The sequence below is a fragment of the Carlito syrichta genome, unplaced genomic scaffold, assembly GCF_000164805.1.
Source record: "Carlito syrichta isolate Samal-C Ts95f unplaced genomic scaffold, Tarsius_syrichta-2.0.1 Scaffold287224, whole genome shotgun sequence".
NCBI lineage: Eukaryota > Metazoa > Chordata > Mammalia > Primates > Tarsiidae > Carlito > Carlito syrichta.
Genome location: NW_007231320.1, coordinates 84,467 through 105,686, shown reverse-complemented (window position 1 = coordinate 105,686; position 21,220 = coordinate 84,467). Strand labels below are relative to the sequence as shown.

The following is a 21,220-nucleotide window of genomic DNA, read 5'->3' as shown; positions in this document are numbered from 1 at the left end:
TGGAGTTGCATAAAGTGGAAAGGAAAATCTTGTATATATTTTCTATTCAAATTTAAAGAGACATTAGAGGAGGACATTTAGAGTGGGTATACAACAATAGAAACATTCCAGTTAAGTTGAAAAGATTATTTTCAATAAATGTTGTAGGAGAAAAATTGGTTGAGCAGTAGGAAAAAAAGGTTAATTTAATTAATGTGTTAAGCTAAAAATAACATGAATAAAACATTTAAATGTAAAATTAAATGATAATTTTAAAATTCGAGAATCTATAAGGGGATGTAAAACATATCTACAGATAAAGAAATAAATTCTAAGAGAGAGAGAGTGAGAGAGAGAGAAATTAGAAAGAAAATTACCAAGGAAAAATTCTGGGTTTAAAGCATAAATATTAAGTTTTTTATATGCCTCTAAAGACCCATAAGCAAATTAGGTAGCAAGCACAAGCGAGGGAAAAAAAAATGTTTGAAATACATGTTATATGCAATAATCAATATTTCTATATTAAGTCTTTAAAAATACACTAAGGAAATAAAAACATTTTAGATTCCAATAGAAAATCTGACCAAATAAAATAAAACCATGAAAAATAGGAAGAAGTGAAGGCAGTCAATATACATTTGAAAAAATGTAAAAATTATTTATTGAGCAAGAAATACACAGTATTCTTTTTTACTTCTTTCCTATCAAACTGACAAAGACATCTCAAACTGACAGACACCCTCTGCTGTGAGGGTGTAGTGGAATATCCATTTGTGACATCAGTTTGACAGTACAAGTACCTTTTGACCCAGTAATCCCACTGTAGGGACACATACTAAGTATAGTCCTTTTACAGATTAGACCATGGTCACCAAAGTCTTACTTATTATGAGGAACACTTTTTTATTTTTTTGAGTTTGAGTTGAAGTTGAAGTCTCACTCTGTTGCCTAGGCTAGAGTGCAGTCACATGCTCACAGCTACTGCAGCCTCAACTTTCTAGGCTCAGGCGATCCTTCTGCCTCAGCCTTCCAGGTAGCTGGAACTACAGGTGTTCACCACCATGCATGGTTAATTTTTGGATTTATTGTGGAGACAAGGTCTGACTAAGTTGTTCCGGCTGGTGTTGAAGCCCTAGTTTCAGGTAATCCTCTAGCCTTTGCCTCCCAAAGTGCTGTGATTGCAGGCATGGGCCACTTTACCTGGCCAGGAACAACTTTTAAGGTGTGTTTAATTTATGTCTTTATATAATAGAATATTATGAAGCCATTATGAGCTGTGTTTTCAAATAATATTTAATGACTAAAAAATGCATGTATAGAAATAGTCATGATATAAGATAACTAAAAGAATACAAAACTTTGTATGCATAGTATGATCCAATTTTCATTGTTAAGTACTCATAAATACATATACATTCATTGAAAAACAGTATTTCAGCTTTAAGTATTATGCATATATACATAATACATATACATAATACATATACATACATAGTCATAGAAAAGTAGAATAAAGTCCTGAAGGAAATACATCAAATTGTCAATAGTAGCCATGTCTTAGAGACAAGATTTGAAGTGATTTTTTTTTGAGTTGGAATCTCACTCTGTCACCCAGACTGAAGTGCAGTGGCTGCTCCCGGCCACTGCAGCCTCGACCTGCTGGGCTCTGGCGATCCTTCCGCCTCAGCCTTCCAAGTAGCCGGAATTACAGGCATGCGCTACCACGCCCGGCTGATTTTTCGATTTATTGTAGGGATGAGGTCTTGCTGCCCAGGCGGGTCTCGAACCCGCGGGCTCAGGCAATCCACTCACCTCAGCCTCCCAGATTTTTATATTTTCATATGTTCCTATATTTTCCAAATTCTATACTGAATACAACTAGGTAAATGACAGTTTTTTAAAAACAGAGATGTTAAAGTGGGGGAGTCAAGGAAAATGTTTAATGAGACTGACTTATAACTTTCAAATGTTTATTAATTGTAGAGGCAAAATAGAATGAACTGATAAATATATTGGTCCAAAAACTTAACTGACTTCGAAAGAGCCAAAAGATCTATTATAAAATTTTCTGTGCTGTTTTTAATAATTTAAATCTTTCCCGTTTTTACATTTTTAAGGCAAAGAAATAAGAATGTCTTAACTCCAGATGACTGGCTGTTACATAAATAAAAAAAATAAAAGGCAGACATCTTTACTCTTTAAAATGTAAAATATTGAGAATTTTAATCTATTTCTTTTTCACTTGACTATATATGAAGGACGTGGAACAATTAACCAATTAATATTTCTACTTTACTCTCAAATTTAAATCTACTTGAGTTTAGTTTTTTTTTAGCACCTGTGCTTCTAGAATCAGGTTGCCACTCTTTAAGAGCAAAAGTAGCTGATATGAGTGACTGTATATTTAAATGAATATCGATGAATGGAACATCTTTGAAATCCAGTAAGGACCTTCAGCCCCAAGAGTCTCTGGATTTCCTTTATACCAGCGGTGTTATTTACTGGAACCACCTTCTTACCTATCTATGTGAAGCTGAGATGAGAGGACATTTTTCGGAGAAGAAAAAAATTGGTTTGTCTCAATGTCACAACAAAATATTAATTTGAGAAACTATCTCCTTTACTCCTAGGCAAGCATAGCAGAAAATAAAACATGCTGTTAGAAACTGCTTTATTAACTGGAGTGAGAAGGTTGGTTACTTTGATATAACCACTCTGCCAAAATAAATAAATAAATAAATAAAGTCTTTATTTTTGTCTATTCATGGTCAGGGAATTCAAATTTTAAAAATGGTGAAGGAACATTTAATATCTGTAGCAATGTCAAGCAACAGCACATATCTATTTCTAATTTCCCCTACATAAACGTGCAACAAACTTCCAGTGGTTTAGGGGTCTTGGCTTGGCAAACTCTTGTTATATGTGAAACAATTACACATAAAACACTGTACACAGCATGCTGACAGCCCACATTAAGTCCTAATTATTGCTATTATTCTTCTAGCTGTACACACATTAATAACACTTCTTTAACTTATCTTCTAACAAAGGAGGTTCTTCATCAAAACTGTCAATGTAAGGAGATTGTGAATAATAATCCGAGTTGGATGCTGGCTGAAAAAATTGTCCTGTGTAACCTGGTGCCATGAGCATTTCCGGTGGAACTAAAGAGGTAGGTTGAGGCTCCTCAATGGCTTGTTGTCTAGAAAAAAAAATACTAATATTCGTCCATCCAAGAAAAATATATTACAACAAATCAAGGAATGAAACTACAATTTTCCTTTTATGAATCCACATAGTTTCCATTAGTATTTATCCATGAAGAAACCACATAAAATTTAACTTTAGTCTGAAAAGGAACATAATTAGTCAAGAAAAGGCTTCTAGAAGAATGATTTATACCAACCAATATTAATTGAGCCTGTACAGTGTGCTCAAATTTTCTCAATTAAAAATCTACAAAGTGAACAGGTGTGGTGGCTCATGACTGTAATTCTAGCACTCTGGGAAGCTGATGTGAGAGGATTGCTTGAGCCCAGGAGTTCAAGACCAGCAAGAACAACATGGCACGGCTTCATCTCTACAAAAAATAGAAACATTAGCTGGGTATGGTGGTGCACACCTGTGCCCTAGCTACTCAGAAGGCTGAGCCAGGATTACATGAGCCCAGGAGGTCAAGGCTACCATGAGCTATGATTGTGACACTGCCCTCCAACCTGGGTGACAGAGGGATTTCAGGACTAAAAAAAAAATCTATACGGTAAAAAATAATTTTAATCTCATTTTATAAATAAAGAATTAGAAGTTCATGGAGACTAAAGAACTTTCCCAGTAACACAAAATATCATTGCAGGTGCTGAACTCCAGCCTGAAGCTTTCTGAGCAGAGTTCTGCTCCCTACACAGTGCTGCTTTTATGCTGTTCTTCAGAGGCAATCATCAAAAAGGAAGCCTATACAAATCTGTAGAAGCAGCAGGTAAAATTCATGATTTTAATAGTATAGTATAGTCAACTCATTAAAAAAAAATACACACACTACCTGCTATTCCTAAAGACATACACCTTTCAATCTGAGGGTTCCCAGGTAATTTTTGCCAATTGGATTATGTTTGAGTGACTAGCTAACTGTATTCTATAGCTGGCTTTAATGTCCATTTTTTTTGTATTTGTGCAAATGTATGGGGTACTCATGAAATTTTGTTACATGCATAGATTAAGTAGTAACTAATTTCTCATCATCCATCTCCCTCTACACCTTCACCCTTCCAAGTATCAACTGACTATCATTCTACCCTCTATGTCCATGTGTACATATTTTTTAGTACTTAGTTTTGAGTGAAGACATACAATATTTGACTTTCTGTGCCTGACTTGTTTCACTTAAGATAATAACCTCCAGTTCCTTCTGTGTTGTCCTTTCTCTTCCAAGTTAAGAAATCCCTTGACCATTTCTTGTAGGGCTGGTCTTGTGACAAATTCCCACAGCATTTGCTTGTCTTTATTCCTTTTTCTTTTATGAAGACTAATCTTTCTGGATGTTGAATTCTTGGCTGGCATTTTTTTTCTTTTAAAGCACTTTGAATACGCCATCTCAGTCTCTTCTGGTGTGGAAGGTTCCTACTGCTAGTCTGGTGGGATTTCCTTTATAGGTGACTAGATGTTTTTCTCTTGCTGTTTTTAGGACTCACTTTTTCACTTTGACTTTAGACAGTGTGATTATAATATGCCATGGCAAAGTCCTTTTTGCATTGTATTTGCCAAGGGATTACTGAGCCTCCTGCATTTGGATGTTTAAATATCTTACTAGGAAAGTTTTTATCTATTATCTCATTAAATAGTCTTTCCAAAACTTTTAATCTCTCTTCACCCTTGGGAATACCAATAATTCTTAATTCACTTTATGTAGTCCCAAACATTTTAGAAGTTTTGTTCATTCTTTTTTATTATTCTTTCCTTTTTCATTTGACTGGATTATTCCAAAAACCTGTCTTTAAGTTCCAAAATTCTTCCTCCTGCTTGGCGTAATTTGTTGCTGAAGCTTTTGAATATATTTTTTATTTCCTTCAGTGAATTTTTCTGTTCTAAAGTTTGCTTTGTTTTGCTTTATCTGTCTCCTTGGCAAATTTCTCATTTATATCCTGACTTGATTTGCTGAGTTCTTTGCATTGGTTTTTAGATTTCTCTTGCATCTCATTGAGCTTCTTTAAAAATCAATATTTTAAACTCTTTATCTGAAATTTTGAAGATTTCTTTTTGATTATGGTCTATTTCCGAAGAATGATTGTTCTCCTTTGGTGGTGTCATATTACCTTGCTTTTTCATATTTCCTGTGAATATGAATTGATTTCTGTGTATCTGGTATAAAAATAACTCTTAATTTTTCAATTTACTTTTAAGATGGAGTTTTTTTTGAAGATGTGACTATGATATTGGTTGAGTAGGATCTTATGACTTTGCTTCTCAGTATGTGCCATAGAAAAGTCTCTATTATTTATGCAGCAATTTATTGTGTTAATGGTATGAGGTTTCCTTGGTGTGCTATGGTATGGTTATTGGTGAAGGCTGTGATGAACTTGTGCTAGGGAATAGAATGCCAAATGGGCCTATCTTCAGGTTTCAGTGGTAGTGGTGGATTAAGTATATCTTTCCTTGTGTCCTGGAACTGCATATGCTGGCTTCTGTGTTGGTGGCTCCAGACAAGTCAATCCTTTGGCCTTGGGTGAGTTTCTTGGATGCCGATTGTAATAGTGGTGTACCAGGCAGTTGAGCAGGTTCTCAAGATCGATGGGCCACTAGCATGGGCGATAGCATGCTGAGATGTTTTTATGTGTCCCAAGCTGTGTGCGTTTGTGTTGGCAGTGGTTGCAAGGGGCTGTGTGGGATAGTCTTCAGATCAGTAGGTGACAGTGATAACATGCTTGTGCCCAACCTCAGTGTCCTAGAAGAAGTGCTTAGGCAGTGAATTGGGTTGTGGAACCCCCAGGACACTGGATCTCACACTCTGTGTTACGAGTTGGGGGCTGAAACCAGGCAGAGCAAGCTTGTGATCAGGCGTCCCAATTGCAAGTGCATGCATCAGCCATGACGGATGGCAGTAGGGTGATCCTCAGGTCCCTGGTAAAGTTCTTGGTTGAGGGGCAGCCACTGTACTAAGGTCCTGCCATGGGGAGAGTGGGGCTGAACCCAGGAGTTACAGAATTGGTCACCAGGTGAAAGACTTGCATCCCTATCACACCCCAGTCCCAGTGGGAGTTAATTCTTTTTTCCTGGGTAACAGAGCTCACTGCAACTCAGTCCTGGGCCAGAGGAGCCTCCATCCACCTCAAGACTAAGTCTCTATGGCAACTCTCATTCTGGTCAAGTCTGAGGGGCATCACCTACCTCGAGGGCCAGTGGCTGCAGCCCACACATGCTCAAAAAGGAGGCAAATGTTCCTTAAGGTCTGAGACTGGTTCCCAGGGCCGCACACAGCCTGTTAAATGCTAGGATCAGGAATGGTGTCTTGTTAGAGTTGCTTAGGTTTCAGAATGGGCTTAGGACCCAGGCACAGTTCCTTCTCACAGTCTTCTGGCATCTCCCTAAGTTAGGTTCAGGGCTTGGGAGGTTCAAGGTGCTCTCCAGTGGTCTGGATTTTATGATTCTCCAGTGGGAATGTGGAAAGACTATTACTTACCTTCTCTTGTATTAGGGAGTCACTCTAGGACCCAGGCTGGTCCTAGCTATGCAGGGTGCCTGTTTTCTTCTCCTTCCTAGTTTTAATGTTTCCTGTTGAACTCCCATGCTCACACTAAGATAATGTTTTCAACTTGTGATTGTCTGCTCATGATTTTAGTTTTCCTAACTGAATGAGGTGTACTAGAAACAATTCTAGTCAGCCATCTTGAAAAAATTGTTTCTCCTTTAAAATGGGCATTTTATTTTGTTTCATTTGGGGAGACAGTTGAGGCCACTCCAGCCTGGACAACTCATTCTTTTGTCCAGGCTGGAGTGCAGTGGCATGATCACAGCTTACTGTAGCCTTGACCTCCTAGGCTCAGTTGCTCCTTCAGCCTCAGCTTCCTGAGCAGTTGGGCCTACAGGCACACACCACCCCACTGGCTAACTTTTTAATTTTTTTGTGGAGACAAGGTCTCTCTGTATTGCTCAGGCTGGTCTCAGTCTCCTGGCCTCAAGCAGTCTTCCCACCTTGGCCTCCCAAAGTGCTGGGATTACAGGAATGAGCCATCATGATCAGCTAAAATGGGGAATTTTGTTTTGCCAACACATGATGTTTCCATACCTCCTTGACTGTGTTTTTGTTTTATATTTTACCACTTGTGTGAGAAAGTTGGAAACCAATCATCTTTGTAACTAACTTCTTGTTAGAGGTAGAGAAAAGAAAGAAAAACTGCATGTGAGGTTATTTGTTAATTTTAAATTGTTTTTACCTGAACAAAGGGGAAAGAAGCATAAAGAGTTGTCCCATAACATGTTTAAGTTTCTTTCACCAAAGGTTCTTGGACTAAGGTAAATATACAGTCTAAGGTTCTGAACTTTGTAACTCCCTATTATTTCTCTGTATTTACAACATGGCTTTTAATGGTTTTCTTCCAACACTAATCTTAATATAAAATCTAAGAATACCATATTTAACCTCCTTTATTTGAGTAAACCTGAACAAGAAGATGACCTATTTTAAAAACGAATGCCACTGAGATAGAGAGATACACACGGAGACATTCACTAACTCCACTGCAATCTCATTAAGAATAGGGACCAGGTGTAATACTTTTTGAATCCTCCGGAACATACAAGTTCTGACAAGGTTTGCAAACTCATCCTAGAAAAAGTGCTATATACCTCATTGCTGAATATCATTATGGTCACCTTCGAAGTACTTCCCTTGGGAAGCTATGCACTGACTCCAGTGCCTAGTCCACTAGTCAAAGCAATTTTGGAACTCTTTTTGGAATGGCTATCAGAGCTGTCATTGTTATGTGTTGAGGTCTGCCAATTGAGTTCACAAACTTGCCACCGAGGGCTTACCCTGGCAGCACTGTACAAATAACTGTATTGGAACACCCTCCTCTCTCTTCACCTGATCTTCCCCCCAATGACTTTTTCTTTACCCAAAGATAAAGGAAAATATTAGATAACATTCAGGACATCAAGAGTAATGCAATTTAGTCTCCTATATCTTCTGGTATTATAAATTTTTATCAGATGACACTCTGAATGGCTATGCCAATAAGTTCTCATATTTTTAGAGACAAAAAGAATTCCTGTAATATTCTTTAATAAAAATAAGGATAATGGAGCTGGACACTTTGCTATTTGCTTTGTTGAGTCTATAAGCCTTGATGAATAATCTGTTAGAGGCAATGAAATTAGTCAGATTAATATGCTCAATATTTAAGAAGTTACAGTCACCTATCCATACCTCACAACAATGGGAGTTTCGCAGAATATACCAACAAAATGTAACTCTCCTGGATCAAACAGTATCTTAACTAGTGCTATGAATAGATAAATACTGAACTTGTGATAATTTCTAATTCAGCATGTTCTTTCAGATGAAATCAATATCAATGTAATTAAACCAAAAGAAACACTGAACTCTGAATAGTCACATTTTAACATTAGCTTTGCTAACAAATTCCTTCTTTTCCTGTAAAAATCACTTCAAGCAACTGTGAAATGACTGAAAGTCTTCTTTAGAAATCAGCAACTTTTAAATACTCACAAATACAAATACAGCAATTAGAAGAGAATTTCATTTTTAAGTATGTATGTATATGTACATATACAATATATACACATTCATAGAAAAATAGAACAAATGTTGGGCAGAAATACATAAAATTGCTAATAGTAGTCATGTCTGGGAGACAGGATTTTAAATGATTTTTATATCTCTATTTATATATTTATATATATTCCAGAGTCTATACTGAATGCAAGTAGACAACTGACAGTTTTAAGAAAGCAGAGATGTCAGTGGTGTGAAGGAAAATGTTTAATGAGAATAGCTTATAACTTTTAAGTGTCTATTAATTGCAGAGGCAAAAATAGAGTGAACTATTTAAACATAATTGATCCAAAAATGTATCTGTGTTATTCATATGTATAAGTTTCCAGTTGAGCCTGTAAAAATCAAGCATTCTAAGTGCCCTTGGCAAGGTCATATTAAATAGGATCCGTACAATAGTGGCATGGATTAGGAAATGGTAGCTGGGAGAGCTGGCATTGGCAAACTTCCCAGATCCTGACTGGCCCAGCTGGGTACACAGTGATGCCATTTACTATATATGAAATACTAGGAGATCAGGTCTAAGGATTCAGAAAGGGTCATTCTGCCAGGTACAGTGGCTCATGTAATCCCAGCACTCTGGGAGGCCAAGGCAGGGGGATCCCTTGAACCCAGGAGTTAGAGACCAGCCTAGGCAACATAGTGAGAACTCATCTGTACAAAAAAATGTAATAATAAAAATAATAAAATAGAAAAATTATCTGAGCATGGTGTGCACCTGTAGTTCCAGCTACTCAGGAGGCTGAGGTGGAAGGATCTCCTGAGTCTAGCAGTTAGAGACTGCGCTGAGCCCTGATGGTGCCGCTGTACTGCAGACTGAGTGACAGAATGAGATCTTCAACTTAAAAAAAAAAATAGAATGCAAAGGAAAGATGGTGATTTAACACTAGTCTGTTAAAGTTCTACCAAACAAGTCGGGTTCGGTGCTCAGCCTGTAATCCTGCGCTTTGGGAGGCTGAGGTGAGTGGATTGCCTGAGCCCGCGGGTTTGAGACCCGCTGGGCAACTTGACGAGACCTCATCTCTACAATAAATAAAAAATCAGCCGGGCATGGTATCGCGTGCCTGTAGTTCCATCTACTTGGAAGGTTGAGGCAGAAGGATCGCTGGAGCCCAGCAGGTCGAGGCTGCGGTGACTGGGAGCGACCACTGCACTCCAGTCTGGGCAACAGAGTGAGAGTCTAACTCAAAGAAAAAGAAAGAAAAAAGTTCTACCAAACAATCCAAAGGGAGTTTTTCAGTTGCTCTTGCCTTTCTTGAGCAAGACCTACTTCTTTCTCCAAATAGTAAAAATAGATTTCCCACATTAAAAATTAGAAAAATATATCCTTAGTAACTAGCTGTAGGTGGCTGGAAATTATCCCTGTCTGAATGACTGAATAATTATGTGTAGTTTTTTTTTCCAAAGAGAAAGTCCCTCCTTGTTCATTCTAAAATAAGATACCTTATTTTTAAATATAAATATCTCCATTGTCTTAGCAAGCACAGTTAACTTTCAGATCTATATGCTGTTGAGCAAAACAGGCTTTTAAAAACAAGCCTGGGGGCAGAGGTGAGGAGAGGGAGAGGCAGAGACAGATACAAAGACAGAGACACAAAAACTGAATAATTGATTATCACTATCCTCTGGGTTCCTATGTCTTTTGTCAGGATCCTCAGCATTTTATACGGATTTTGGGGTAGATTTTAATTGAACTATTTATGGTATGAATAAAAGATCAAATCTCTGGAGCTTCTTTGATGAACACTAGTAAATCACTGACCTGACTCCATGTTTTATGTACCTCATAAAACGACCACAGCTAATATGCCCTTTCCTAATTCCTGGGACTTGCAGTGTGGATTGGAATTTAAATGTTACTGCATCCAAATCAAGAGTTGGATTTAAATGCTGAGCATCTGGACCAGGCTGGGCCATCAACCTGATGCAGTATAATTATGAGCCTTTCTCATTTGATTGGAAAACTCTTTGTCATTTTGATTTCTGGGAAATGTTGATAGGTAGAGTCAAATGGAGAAAGAAAATCGGGGTAGGTGAATTGGGGGGAAGAAGACTGTGGTCCATGAATCTTTGCTTAAAGAGAGAGTTTTGACTCTCCTCTTGGACATTTTAATTTACTTTAGTCTGAAAATATAGATGCTGCACAAGTGCTTATTCCATCTGGAAAAAAGAATGGAATAAAGAAACAGAAAATTCAAGTCACCTGGTTCCTTTCTACAAAACAGTAGAGCAGAGCTGAAAAAAACCAGTAGTCAGCTCTCATTGTGGATGGTATACCTAGAGGGACTATCCTGGAATACTTTAATGCTCCAAAAACTTCCTGTCCCTCCAACATTTTCCTGTTTTTTCTTGACCTTCCAAAGTGTAAATTAAAAAAGCCAACTTGACTAGTGCTTACAGGACAGAATAGGGGTATGGATGAGATTAAATTCCAGAGATCTAACTTTTGCAGCTTTAAAAACATTATATTTTAATGCCTTTTCCAATCCCTAAAGCACTAGATCAGCAGGAACAGCTAGGAAGAAGCTTGTGAAAGCAGTATCTATTTGCTTATGTCTGCATAAGTGATCAGTGAAGAGTATCCAAAATTTTTTGGGCAGAGCTGGAACAGGAGACTCCCCACTTCCTTTTATATTTGTTCTGTCTTTTCCTTTTTCCATCTGGAGCTTTTAAGGTATTGCTTTGTGTGTTTAGAAAAAAAAAAAAAAACTTCAAGAATTAACACATTTGAAATACACCACACATTTCAATTTACCTAAGATTGTTCTGGTTATTTTTATTGTCCCAAATATTAATAGCACCCATTTTGCATTAAAAAGTATTGATTTTATAATAAATCATGTGCATACTCTAGTTATGGCCCTAAAAACCCTGGGCTAGAATCCTAACCCTATTTATTACTAGATGTGTGACCTTGAAAACATTTCCTAATTTATCTTTGTGTCTGGTTTCTCATATGTAAAATGGGGATGATAGCATGGGTTGAATATCCATATCCAAAATACTTGGGACCAGAAGTATTTTGGATTTTTCAAATTTTGGAATATTTGCAGAATACATACTGGTTAAGCAACTCTAATTCAAAAATCCAAGGTGCTGCAATGAGCATTTCCTTTGAGCATCACGTTGGTGCTCAAAAAGTTCTGGATGCAGGAACATTTCAGATTTGGGATTTTTTTTTTTGGATTGGGATCCGCAACCTGTAGTGTCTAACTTATATGGTTGTTTGAAGATCCAAACAATTAATTTATATAAATCTCAGGACAGTTCCTAACATATAGTAAGAGCTCAACAAATGTTAGTTATTATGAAAGTTCAAGGGTCTGACCCTTCTTGTCCACAAGAAAACATCCAAAAAAATTATATAACCAAGTACAGTACATTTAAGTAACTTTAGGCAACACGATGTCAATTGCTTTTATGAATAACTAATACTTATATAGTGGTTTTACTTTAATACATACTTTCCTATACATTATTACAATTGTTTTTCAAGTTAATTCCATGAAGCAGATATGATTAATGTCCTTAATTTTCAAATGAAGACAGAGAAGTTAAGTCTTCTCAATGTCACAAAGACAAATGCTAGAGCTGGAATTTGAACAAAATTATTCTCTCTAAATGTCATATTTTGCCTCTAAAGGGCAAATACTAAATTCTTAATCATTTTGTTTTATTTTCAACTCAAGCTGAACTTTTATCTCAAGTAACTAACCCATTTCAAACTATGTTTTCCTTGATTCCATTATAACACTATTCACACTATATCATATTTAATTGCCCAATTCTTCAACTTAAATAATTTTGTGATGGAAAAGGCTATGGATTTCATTCGTATCTTTGAGTTTGTACTACCCTTCTTAATTTCTGACACACAAGAAGATACTCAATAAGTGTCTATTAAATGAAAAAAAATCTGTTTCTCAAGCAATGTCCTGGAAAATATTAGATCAAAGGAAAATGCTTTCTGTTTGTCCAGTGCCTGAATTCAGGCTCCCTGTTAAATGAAATTTTGAAAACAGGAGATAAGCCATTCACTTGGCTTGGGCCCTGGATGGCAAAGGTTATTCATTCATAGAGAACTGGATTAATTCCTCTGCCCTTTTCTGACATTTCTTCCTCAGCATTTTACTGAGATGCTGAGGCAAAATTAGCTTTTACCCAAGGAAACCTTTGTGCCTGGAACCCCGTGCCATAATATTAAGACTTCTTAACATGAGAGCAATATAAAGTACTTACATTCTAGAGCCATACAGATTTCCATAGGCATCAGAATCATTACCACTTTGCTCCTGGTTATCAATGGTATAATTAGATTGGTAAAAATCAGTGTCAAATTGCCCCAAGTTTGACATCCTGAAAAATAAGAGTGTTTCTTACTAAGTTCATGAGTAAATACAATTTCTTTAGAGATATTTACAAAGATCAACTGACCATGTGGTTTTAGTTGGATTCTTAGACAGCAAGGTATTCTTTGAAGGGGTAAATTAAGTATTGAGAGAAGGATGTGGAAATATAGACTAGAAAGTCACTTACAAAATGTGCTACCTTCAACTACTTTTTCTAAAGTTTTTACACTATGGACTGTGAATTTGAATAAGTTGGCTTTGATTTGAAAGAACTAACATTCTTCCCCCAAAATCTTATTCTTAGTAGTTTAAGAGAAAGAGTTTAAAACTTGGTTCACATCTAGAAGATTTTGCCTAAACAATGTTAGTTCTTCACTTTAAGCACAGATATACATATTCACATAATGTGTGTGTGCCTGTTTGTGTGTGTGTTGTGCTCTTGCAGCAAGGCAACAAAGCAAATGGTTGACAATAACATTACTATTTAAGTCTGATTTTTCTAGAGCTTTAAAGTACGCTAACAGCTTACAGTTCCCCCAAACAAAAACAAAACCTACAAACTTATTTCCTAGTTCTACTTGGAGATTCCTAAAAAGTATTTGAAACGTTTTTCTTCTTCTTTTACTCTGGATGCTGCACCTGGGATCCTGGCCGAGTCAGAGAGAAAGACTCATATCGAATGGCCTTTTTTTCTCTATACACTCTCTACATAGTTTCTCCTCACCTTTGGGAGTAAAGAGGAATGTTGGTTCTTGAATTAGACCTCGAAGCAAGGTCTACCAGAGGGGAAAAGAAAGGTTTGAAAGAAGAAAAAGGAGGGGGAAGAAGATGTTAGAGAGGAAATAGTAGCTCTTTAGATAAAAATTAGAGAACGAAGAAGAGATTCTTTTCACTTAGACAAACATGGATATTTAACTCAACATTTTAATTTTTATTTTTCTTTTAAAGTCTTTTTATTTTAAAGGGATGAATTTAAAAATCACTAGGAGCAATCCATATAATTATAATAATCTATGGAATACTACTTGTAATAAATTTCAAGTAAAATTGCATAAGCAACCTTAACCCTAAGGACCTTATTAATCAGAAATATTTAAAGCAACAACTGCCAAATATATTACATTTGTTCAGTTCAGTTAAAATACTTTTCTAAAATTAGATGCAGCATTTCATACATCTGACTTTATAAATCAAGATTTTTCATTAATAATGTGTATAAAAGTAGTTATGAATTATGTAACTAAAATCAGGACTCAGCGATAAATCTTTTAGCAATTTATAATTTAAAGAGCTTAAAATCTAATAGCATAACTTTGTCAGTACATGAAATATATCTTTATAAAGCATAGAGAGTAATCTTTCAAGAATACACTAAGTTTTCATATCATGCAAAACTTTATGTAACATGACTATTGGTATTAGAGTCCTTACATAACCCAGCTTCATATTTCTTTTAAATGCCGAGTCTTTTAGACGGAACAGACACATACCTCTATTTTTTGTATGTGGAAGGATCCTCCAACAAATGTAGCTTTATGTGAGAAATTTAAAGCAAATCCGTTGGTGAAATGATGACATACTGGCTATATATGTGTAAGTTTCTAAATTTGTACTCTGACACCCTGAACAGATCCTACAGCCAAAAAAAAAACCCTACCCAAAGCCAAATCCAGTGTCTCCTAACACTTGCTATGGCTTACAAACACAGTGAACAGTGTACAGACATACCATTTGATACAAGCATCTAAATCTGAAATATTCCATTAATATGAACAACATTAAGATGACAAATTATGGTTTGCCTCTGACATTTTCTGCTACTTATTTCTCCAGCAGTGGCCAAAATTGTTATACTATATGATCTAGTGCTTACTTGTAGGGCAGTTTCTGTTCCATTTTCAAGCCAATCCTACCCACTGAAAAGCATTAGACCCCTTGTTGTATCAGGAAGCCACCTGAGTGGACTATGTTACTGGGTCACTGCTGGGAGCCTTCCCTAGTTCCGACCCAGGTAAACTGGCTAATACTCTCTATTTCAGTGGTCCCAAATCTTTTTGGCATCATTGACCGGTTGCCTGGAAGACAATTTTTTTAGGGACAGGGGTCAAGGGTTGTGGTGTGTGTGTGTATGTGTGTGTGTGTGTGTGTGTGTGTGTGTGTGTGTGTGTGTGTTGGTTTCAGGATGATTCAAGTGCATAACATTTATTGTGCACTTTATTTCTATTATTATTGCATTGTAATATATAATGAATAATTATACAACTCATTAAGAAAAAAGAGGTGCCCACAAAAGTGGTAAATAAAATAATGGGTGGGCAGCTGTTCAATCTGACAGGAGGCAACGCTCACCACTCCCTCCACCTGCTGTGTGGCCTGCTTCCTAACAGGCCATGAACTAGTACCAGTCCATGGTCCGGGGCATGAGGGCCCTTGCTCTATTCTATCTGGACCTGGTAGTTTTTTTCCCTAATAGCAATCTCACGGCTAGAGGTCAAGTTCCCCTGTGATGTACTTCATGCTGACCCTCCTTTCTAGGCCCTGAGACTTCCCATGTATCCAGATCTCAGTAATGGAAATTTGCTACTCAAGGGCAGATTATTTGGCACTTATGAATTGTCAACTGGAGCCAAGGACAGAATATCAGGGTAATTTTTTCCATTTTGTTTAGAAACATTTGAAATTTGAATTTCTTTAATCAGAGCTCCACTATTTAGTTAGGTAACAGGGGGGTTACATATTTATTAAGAATCTACTATTGAGTATCAGACGTTTGTCTAGATTCTGTATTTGTAGAAACAGACAAACAAAATAGATCTGCACTTAAAGAGATATATTTTAGTATTGATTATACTATACACAAACAAATAATAATGACTAAGCATTGTTCTACAAACTTTAGGTTTAATTACTTTAATTTTTGTAACAACGTTATGAGATATTATTATTCAATCTTGCAGAAAAAAGAAATAGAGATTAAATAAATTGCCCAAGGCCATCAGCTAGTAGGTGGAAGAGCCAATGTCTGAAACCTGACACTGAGTCCAGAGATCACATTATTAGCCAAGATAATTTCAGGAATGAACCAAGTAGAACATGCTATTAAGTTGGAGAATGCAGAGGGGAGAGGATTTGAGTACTCAAAGAAGGCCTCTTAAGAGGGCCATTTGTACAGAGATTTGATTGGTGAGAAGGAAGAAGTCATTTGAAAGACTAATGTAAAGAACATTTCAAGGGAAGGCTGTGAGACAGCAAGGAGTTTGGTGGTTTGTGGTTTAGAAAGAAAGTCAATGTGGCTAGTGATTTTTGAACCAGGGAAAAATTGAAGGAGATGAGGCCAGAGGCATTGGCAGAGGTCAGATCATAAAAGAGCTTGCAGGCCTTGGTTAAAAGTCTAGAATTTGTTATAATTAATGAGATGTCACTGAAGGGTTTTAAACAATGCTATGATATGATCCGTTTTATGCAGAAGAGGAAGAGGCAGAAGGGTTAGGAGGAAGCTGTTGCAATAACCCAGATGTGATATGGCATTGGCTTGGTAGCCCAAGTTGTAGTGGTTGCAGTGGATGTTGCAACTGGTACAAAAGTCACAGCAACTGAGGGAAGAATGAATAGAAGAGGTAAAGCCTGAAGGAGCAGTATCAGTGAAAAGAAAATTCAGTGTGTGAAAATGGTGATGAGTCACCTGAACCAAGGAAGGTCCACTAGATAAAGAAGGCTAAATAAACAGGGACAGAAGATATGTGAAAATTTTTTTTAATAGGATTCCATTTCTGCTGACTAGGAGGGAGCAGGAAAGGGCAATCACTGAGGATAATTTCTAGAATTCGGATAACTGTTCTGTCCTAATGTGTAATGCTATAGGGAAAGTCACATTACTGTATAGCAGCCAAATTTAGATCATTATCCTTTCTATTCTTTCTTTCAAAGTTCTTTATGGGAAAACAAAGGTCCCTTCCTATAACATCAGAGATTCAGGGCGCATTCTTTTTTCCAACATATACATTTACTGAAAAGTTTACCAAAGGTAATATTTTTTATCTTAATCCATTAGATAAATTTTAAACTTATTTGGTGATTTTGTACTTTTTGACATTATTCCCTTAATTAAAAACTGACTTGATTAAATGAATTGCAGGAATACATGGGCCAAAAAATGGCATATAAAAAATAAAATTAATTAAGCCTCAAGTGAACCATAACCCATGAAATATTGAAGACCAAATGACTTTAATCTCCTGAGAAGTGAATTAATGGACCATTAATACATGTACCAGAATACTTTAAAGCTACTTTTATATATTACTATACACACACACACACACACACACACGTATAGTCACATATATAATGAATTTAAGTCTTTTTTTTTTTATTTTTTTTTGAGTTGGAGTCTCATTCTGTCGCCCAGACTGGAGTGCAGTGGCCGCTCCCGGTTACCACAGTCTCGTCCTGCTGGGCTCTGGTGATCCTTCCGCCTCAGCCTTCCAAGTAGCTGGAACTACAGGCACGTGCTACCACGGCCGTCTAATTTTTTGATTTATTGTAGAGATGAGGTCTCGCCAAGTTGCCCAGACGGGTTTCGAACCCACAGGCTCAGACAATCCACTCACCTCAGTCCCCAAAGTGCAGGATTACAGGCTGAGCCACTGAACCCGGCTAAGTCTTTTTTCTGTTGATGAATCATCAAATTGTTATAGTGTATATTGAAGAACAGAGTTTAGATCAATATTATACAGTATACAGTCACATATATAATCAATTGACTATGTTAGCTCATCGATTTAAATACTTGTTTCTGGTCTCTGAATGACCAACAAGACAGGATAATGTGAATGCAGAATCTCACCTGATTTTAGTAGCCCCGTGTTCTACTCACAACCACTTTCCTTTCCTTCCCTTTCATTTTTTTTGTATTTTATTTTAACGATGTGGGGTACAAGTCAGGATAAGGCACATAAGTAGTCTACAGGTGAAGTTTGGGCCTCCCATTGGCCCTCACTTCCCCTGGTATAGGATCAGGTACCCTTAGTGATGTTATGTACACCCCTCCCCTGGTAGTGTCCCGTTACTGCTGATCCCTCCCTTGTAGTATTGTGATTAATGTTCAAGACCCACTTAAGAGTGAGAACATGTGGTATTCAGTTCTTTGTTCTATGACAGACTCTAAGCATGACAGATGCTTTCCTTCTTCCCCCTTTCCTTTCCTTTCTTCTTTTCTTTCCTCTTTTCACTCTGTTCTTTTGAATTCTCTCCTAAGGTGCTTTCATCTAGTCCCCTGGCTTTATCTATTACTTATATAAAGACAATTCTCAAAGTTATGTATGCAGCTCTGACTTTTCTTCTCAGCTCTATTAAACAGACTGTCCGTTTGAGAAACATTTCAAATTTACCATCATCCAAACTGGATTTTTAAATAACTCTACCCTCCCCAATTCAACACTCTGTCCTCCATTTCAAGAAATGCCATCACAAAGCACTCACTCAAATCAGAAATCATTTAATCTGTCAACAAATTTATCAATTCTTTCTCTAAAATATATTTCCCTTTATCTCCACTGCTATCAGCCTTGCTTAAGCCACTATGCTCTCTATTTAGTCTTCTGTTTGCAATTATTCAGCAAGTGAAAAAACACTTTTAAAATAGTAAATTGAGTTGGACATGGTGTCTCATGTCTGCAGTTCCAGAACTTTGGAAAGCCGAGGTGGGAGGATTTCTTGAGCCCATGTGTTCTGAGACCAGCCTAGGCAACGTAGCAAGACATTGTCTCCATAAAAAACGAAAATAAAAAAATTAACCTGGTATGGAGATGTGCACCTGTAGTCCCTATTACTTGGATGGCTGATGCAGAAGAACTGTCTGAACCCAGGAGGTTGAGGCTTTGGTGAGGCGTGATCCTGCCTGGGTGACAGAGTGAGACCCTGACACACACACACACACACACACACACACACACACACACTCTCTCTCTTCACACACACAGCAGTAATAAGTAATAAAACTTACACGAAAAGATTGTAAAAAGTACACCTGTCAAAAGCCTTGCCCAACTCAGGAAATAGTCTTCTGTGGTTGCTAACTGCAATGAGCAAAGGGAATCAAGACAAATTTCCATCCACAATTTCTTAGTATCCCTCTAGTGATCTGCCACGTGTTATGGAGACTGTGAGTTGCTCAACAGCTATATCTGCAACTATTTTCCCTGTACCTGACAACAGTTCATACATTTCTGTGTTAAATTAAAAGATAAATGGCAAGCCGGGCTCGGTGGCTCAGCCTGTAATCCCGCGCCTTTGGCAGGCTGAGGTAAGTGGATTGCCTGAGCCCACGGGTTCGAGACCCACCTGGGCAGCAAGACCTCATCTCTAGAATAAATCAAAAAATCAGCCGGGCGTGGTAGCGCATGTCTGTAATTCTAGCTACTTGGAAGGCTGAGGTGGAAGGATCGCCTGAGCCCAGCAGGTTGAGGCTGCGGTGGCCGGAAGCGGCCACTGCACTCCAGTCTGGGTGACAGAGTGAGACTCCAACTCAAAAAAAAAAAAAAAAAAAAAAAAGATAAATGGTTAGATGGATGAACAATTGCTACTATTAGTTTTGCAAACTCAGAATCCAGTATCAGTTGATGTCTATCAATCTAGGCATCATGTAGAATTGTGACACCCATCACTACAGTTCTCTGACATAAAAATGGAGGCTCGGAGAGACTTCGTGAAGTCAAGAACCACATAGTATGTAAAAGAACCTTGTCCTAGTCTGCAACATCACTTTTCTTATTCAGCCCAATTTCCTTTTATTACTCTGTTTCTCCAAAACTGCTATATATGGCTGCCCCCAAATCTGGTGTTATGAATGTACCTATTTGGAAACACTAAATGATGTCTATTTATTACTCCCCCAAATATTTTTTAGCTGAACATAACTGCCTATAAACCAAAAGAAAAAAAGTCATCATTTTCTACCTCTGCTGACAGAGAAACGAGTTGTTTGTTACCAGTGTATATCGTGTAATTACTTTACTGTAGCAATCTGTATTGCAATTTAATGTATATTGACTGCACTTTACCCATAAATTACTAATCTTATCAATGCAGCGAAGAACACAATGCATTCTGTTTTCCATTATTTTTAATGCATTTTGGTCAGCATTCTTTACATGCTCTTTTTGTTAGTACCACATAAGATTTGTTCCTGATCATATGCCCTTTAAAGACCATGCTGCTTCTATTTTATAAGCCTGAAGCTACAGCCCTGAATATTATATAGTCACATGAAAATAGGCATAAAATTCTGTTTCACTGCATGAATTTTAAAGAGCTCAATATGCTCTATGGCAAAGAAAAGAAAAGAAAAGAAAATTATAGGGTTTTACTTTATTAATACTATCATAATTACCTTTGACTTTTAATTTGGCTATTCCTTGTCAGTTTTCACTTTTGTCTTAGTAGAAAATAAAAATCGGAATCTAGCAGACTTGTTACTGAACTCTTATTAAGTTTTTAGTTTGATAATAACTCAATGTTAGCAAAACATAACTTGTATGGGGAATTATGAAAGTTGATATGAGCTGTAGTTGAGTTGCACATTCTTAGCAATTATATTATTATAATAGTCATTTAAAAATGTAATAAGTCAAATTTGCATATATTTAGCACATTGATATAATTAATTTTCATAGGAGCTATTATCTAGGAATTACATAAATTCCTCCACAGTTTATCTAACCACTAGGATCCTCTGTTCCCTCATCTGTAAAAAGGAATAAAACTTAAACCTGCCTCTTCACCTTTATTTCATCCACTTAATTCTATTTTTCCATATGGTTCATAATGTACCTTATTAATCAATCCACATGTATAAATTTTATATGAATGTATTTATGTGTGTATAAATAAACTTATGTATAAGATGAAGATTAGACAAGAATTTGCAAAAGATACAAACACAGTAGCTGGCAAGTAGTATGTTTCTGGGGAAGTGAGGGTGGATCATATAGAGGCATTTATATTTATTCTTGTGTCCATTATTATTATTATTATTTTTTTTTTCTTAGTTGGAGTCTCACTCTGTCACCCAGCCTGGAGTGCAGTGGCCGCTCCTGGCCACCGC

At 36.9% G+C, this 21,220-nt stretch overlaps 1 protein-coding gene across 1 annotated transcript in view; it reads right to left on the bottom strand.

Annotated features, from left to right (window-relative positions):
• The window catches only part of YIPF7 (Yip1 domain family member 7), a 37,224-nt gene that overhangs the window by 12,230 nt on the left and 3,774 nt on the right, over positions 1-21,220 (bottom strand). The window contains 3 exon segments of the mRNA XM_008052671.2: positions 3,003-3,181; positions 13,007-13,123; positions 14,607-14,749. Of these exon segments, the coding sequence (XP_008050862.2) occupies positions 3,003-3,181; positions 13,007-13,123; positions 14,607-14,749 (439 nt within the window).